General features: G+C 35.0%; 1 protein-coding gene across 1 annotated transcript; it reads left to right on the forward strand.

The window, feature by feature from the left end:
- Positions 1 to 364: 364 nt before the first annotated feature.
- On the forward strand, positions 365 to 1,696 carry LOC112509818 (CBL-interacting serine/threonine-protein kinase 5-like). Its single transcript, XM_025114993.1, has one exon. The coding sequence runs from the start codon at positions 365 to 367 to the stop codon at positions 1,694 to 1,696; it is 1,332 nt and encodes a 443-aa protein (XP_024970761.1).
- Positions 1,697 to 5,051: the final 3,355 nt, after the last annotated feature.

Genomic DNA, 5,051 nt, shown 5'->3' on the forward strand with positions numbered 1-5,051 from the left:
AGCAATTAGGTGTGGAAGTTGGCATTCTTTTTTCAGTCACACGTGACGTGTCGCAAAATCACGAAAAAAAAATAAAAAATAAAACAATGGGTATGGCCGCTCGTTGAATCTCCAGCGAAACTACGTCCTCCAATCATTACCTCACAGTAGGCCCCCCACTCTCCCCAATACACTCACTCTCCGCCCCCCATTTATATGGCTTCCGCCCTCCAAATTCAGCATACCACCATCGCCAACCACCATCAACCACCATGCATATTACAATAACCATCTATGGAAACAAACCCAGCAACCCATCATAACCCCATATCAAATCTACACATATAACATCCATCAACTATCCAACCGCCATTGTTAAACAAAAATGGAAGATTGCGGCGATAATCATCACTCCACCGCCGGTGGCCGGAAGATAATTTTTGGGAAATACGAGATGGGGAGGTTATTGGGACAAGGAACGTTTGCAAAGGTGTACTACGCGAAGGATCTTATATCATCGGAAAGTGTCGCCATTAAAGTCATCAAAAAGGATCAAGTTCGAAAAGAAGGTTTAATGGAGCAAATCACTCGTGAGATCTCCGTGATGAGACTCGTCCGCCACCCAAACGTCGTCGAATTGAAGGAAGTTATGGCCACCAAACGGAGGGTTTTTTTCGTTATGGAATACATCACCGGCGGCGAGCTTTTCGCCAAAGTAGTGAAGGGAAAATTGCAAGAAGATGTAGCAAGAAAATATTTTCAGCAGTTAATCAGCGCCGTAGATTTCTGCCATAGCCGCGGTGTTTCCCACCGTGATTTGAAGCCGGAAAATCTCCTCCTTGACGCAAACGGCGATCTGAAAGTTTCCGATTTTGGGTTGTCGGCGTTGCCGGAACAGTTGAGAAACGACGGATTGCTTCATACCCAGTGTGGAACGCCGGCGTATGTTGCACCGGAAGTTCTCCGGCGAAAAGGGTATGACGGCGCCACGGCGGATATTTGGTCTTGTGGGGTGATTTTATATGTTTTGCTCGCCGGTTTTCTTCCATTCCAACATGAAAATATCATGCATATGTATAAGAAGATCTTCAAAGCTGAGTATGAATTCCCACCGTGGTTCTCCGTCGACTCACGGCGGTTGATTTCCAAGATTTTAATGGTGGATCCGTCACGTAGAATTACAATTCCGGCGATCATGCGGTTACCTTGGTTCTTAAAAGGGTTTCAAAGACCACTCGCTTTCTCCATTAAAGAATCCGATAACAACGAGTCCAAAGATGGCGGAACCGAATCAGAAAAGTCAAAGACATCGCCACCGTTCTACAACGCTTTCGAGTTCATTTCCTCCATGTCTTCCGGCTTCGATTTATCAAACATGTTTGAGAAGAATCGAAAATCGAGTTCTTTGTTCACTTCAACGTATTCTGCTTCCGCCATTGTTAAGAAGCTCGAATCAGCTGCTAAGAAGTTGAATTTGCAGCTTTTAAATTCAAAGCAGAACGAGTATAAAGTGAAGATGCAGAGGACGTCGGAGGGTCGGAAAGGTAAGTTGTCGGTGACGGCGGAGGTGTTCGCGGTGGCTCCGGAGGTTTCGGTGGTGGAGTTTTCTAAGTCAGCAGGTGATACATTGGAGTACAAAAAGTTTTGTGAGGAGGATGTGAGACCTGCCCTAAACGACATCGTTTGGAGGTGGCAAGGGGAAGACGACAATAACTAATTAACTGATTTGTCAGTTGTTTTGATAGTTGTGATGTCTGTCCTCTGTACAAATATATATATATATTTTTTGAAATACAACTTTTAATTACATATTAATCTTTTTGTTCAAGATTTTAACCGTAAAAATACGGTCAATTGTGTGGCTCAACATTCAGGTTAGCAGCCGGAATGGAGCCACTGGTGAGACAAGAGTAACCGGAATGGAACCAACTTTTTCTGCTTGACGAAGTAGCAGTTTGAATTCTCGGGTGTGTGGTTATAATTCGTCTTGAAAAGTACAACAAAATATATTTGAGATAGAAGTTTTTCAACATAAAACACACGCTACACCACTCTACTGATTCAAGTGTAGTAGTGACCAGAAAATCACAAAAGCCCGAAACCCAATCCAAGTTTGGTTCAAAAAAGCCTGGGAACTCGAAGCTTAGATGGTTAAGTGTAAAAGCTTAATTAGGGCTGAGTTTTCTAATCAGAAGTCTGACTTGAAAAAGCATGATCGAACCCACTTTATCACAAAAAAAACTGGACCGAGGGAAAAAAGGAACTTTTTGATTTTCGCTTACTAGAAATAGGTTTGGAAGGAAGGATTAAGCCTTGTGCATCTATAGCAACGACAAGCCCCAACAATGAAAATAAGTTGTAAACAGTGAGTCTTAAGGGGTCGTTTACCAAGTCACATTATCTTACTGGATCAATATGGTAAGGACTAAAAATTTTACCCGATAAGAGTACCTGGTAAATGAGATCAATAACTCTTATCACGGTCAGCGCTTACTGGGTACCGTTTTTGTTGACTAAAATCTTATTCGGTAAGTAAGTGATAGTGTTAATTTTTTCGGTAATCGCTTACCGGATGAGTGTTTGGTAAACGACCCCTAAATAAACATTTCTTATATGTTAAATGAACTTTATTTTACAATTTTATTTTCATATACATCAAAATTGGAGTTTTTTATATTAATATTTTCACATTTTTTAATTAAAAAAATTGTATCTAGCGAAACATAAGTAAGGGACTACCGGATTGGTTTTTCATGAAGTCCTACAAGAATAAAGTTGTCTTTAGTTTTGTTTTAATGTACACTTAGGGAGTGTTTGGGATTGCTTATAAAAACAAATTATTGACTTATTCTGGTGTGACACAAGTAATAAGCACTTTTTGAGTGTCTGGATAAACAGCTTATACCGGTGCCAAACCGGTAATAATGAGGTTTTTTAAGAAGTTAAATAATTTTAACTTATAATAAGTTGATAAGAACTTTTATAAAAAAACATAAATTGTTTCAAATAAGCAATCTCAAACACCCCTTATTGTATTTAGAAAATCAATATACTCACTTCAATCAAAAACCATGTCGAAACCTTGTTTAAGAACGATACAAACATCACGACTTCTAGGTGGCGAGATCAAGATCTATGGCGGGATAAATAAAGGTTTTCGGTAGATCATACTTTATAGGTGTTAAAGAAATTACAATACTGTTAGTCTGTTAGTGTAACTTTAGAGCAGAAAGGTTGTTTGACACATAACTTTGGATTTTTAAACAAACTTCACACTTGAGTTGTTTGTTTACCTCTTAATAGTTCTATTAAAAGGCTGTCTCTGAATCGTTAAGAGGTCAATTTTGTTTGGCGAAAAAAAGTCCGTCTCTTAATGGTTCTAAAATCCTCTGAATGATTTTGCATCTGTGGCCTCCGTTAACCATTCAACGCTTTAATTTCATTGTAAACAATTACCAAACAATTATATTTCATTTTGCACTATATCACGAGAACCTATTAATCATTCTGACCACTTAATCATTATGCACTAAACCATTCAGCAACTACCAAACAGCCCCTAAACAATTATAGTATAGAAGTAAAAGAGTTTAATAGAAGAGATACAAATACTTAAACGCAGAGTGGTATTTAAATAAAAAAAATTATATGTCGATAAACATCAGCAAATGACAAAACTTTCTCAATAGCTTTTTCGGCTGGAAAATCAGCTCCGAATTCCTATCTCGGTAGCTTCATCTTCTTCAGAAACTGAGAATGCTTTAAAATATTATTTAAATTAAATTTTAATGATGTAAAATGTAAATGATGACATGTGTCTAGAAGAAAATTATGTCTATGAATTTGTTATCCTCATGACATGAGGTGGCGACTAATAATTTACATGGGTATTCATTTGAAAATCTATAAAATTGTGATAAATTTGAGAACTGGTGCATCATGTGTTATTTCACATGATTTTTTTCATTTACAACATATTTGTTTTACAATATGGACATTTTTATGTGTTTGTGAAACAAAAAATAAAACTAAAAAATTTCGCATCGTGAACTGAATACATATGAAACAAACACATTGTGAAACAGAGATATATATATATATATATATATATTAAATTTTTGTCTTATATAAAAAGAAATCATGTGAAACAATATCTTACCATAATAGTTATAATAATATATGAAGTTCTTAAATGATTAAGCTCCCATTTTAGATACATATACATACTTCTACTTATGACATGTAAAATCGGCAATAAACCGTCATGTTTCATCGATATGACATCTCAAACCATATCCACAACCATCGCAGATTTTGGTGCATAAGCAACGAATACCCAAACTTTTTAAATATAACTTCAGGATATCATACATTTATTGAAAAGAATTTCATAAAATAAAGAAAGTATATTGGATTATAATGGTTTGTAGATAAGGTTGGTTGTTATTAATTACATCAGTATGTTTCTTTTTAATAAAAAATACACCGTAGATTGATCAGTCACGATTTTAAATCATTGAATGCCTTTAAATTATGATGGGGATCATGGGGTTAACAGTCTGTAGATAAAAAAAATGAAATACACAAATATATTAACCGTTTGAAAACTAATTTTAGATTAAAAAAATTCATGTCATTAACCACGTCAGCAAATAATACTGAGTTAAATATCATATCACTTACGACATCAGCATGATAACCGGTAACTCGAGTACTTAAATATTTAACACTTTACATATTAGAGACCAAAATGAAATTTTTTTAAAAGTACGTTACCTAAAAAAAGGAATTAAATTAAAGTACGTTACTTTTACATACAATTTACCTTAAGTTAAATCATAAATTAGATTTAATATTTGTCCTCCTAAAATAAAGTTGTGTAACTTATTTATAAATAAAAAAAATTTATTCTCTATTTTACTTTAACATATTTATATATTGTTTTCCACCAATAAAATTTAAACTATTACTATTTTTGTATGAAAAAAATTAAAAAAACCATAATCTATACTATCTTATAAAGCATTTGCCTAAAACTCTTAAAAACTCTTAAAACTCTTAAAAACTCTTAA

The sequence above is a fragment of the Cynara cardunculus genome, assembly GCF_001531365.2.
Source record: "Cynara cardunculus var. scolymus isolate 2C chromosome LG 3, CcrdV1, whole genome shotgun sequence".
Taxonomy (NCBI): Eukaryota; Viridiplantae; Streptophyta; class Magnoliopsida; order Asterales; family Asteraceae; genus Cynara; species Cynara cardunculus.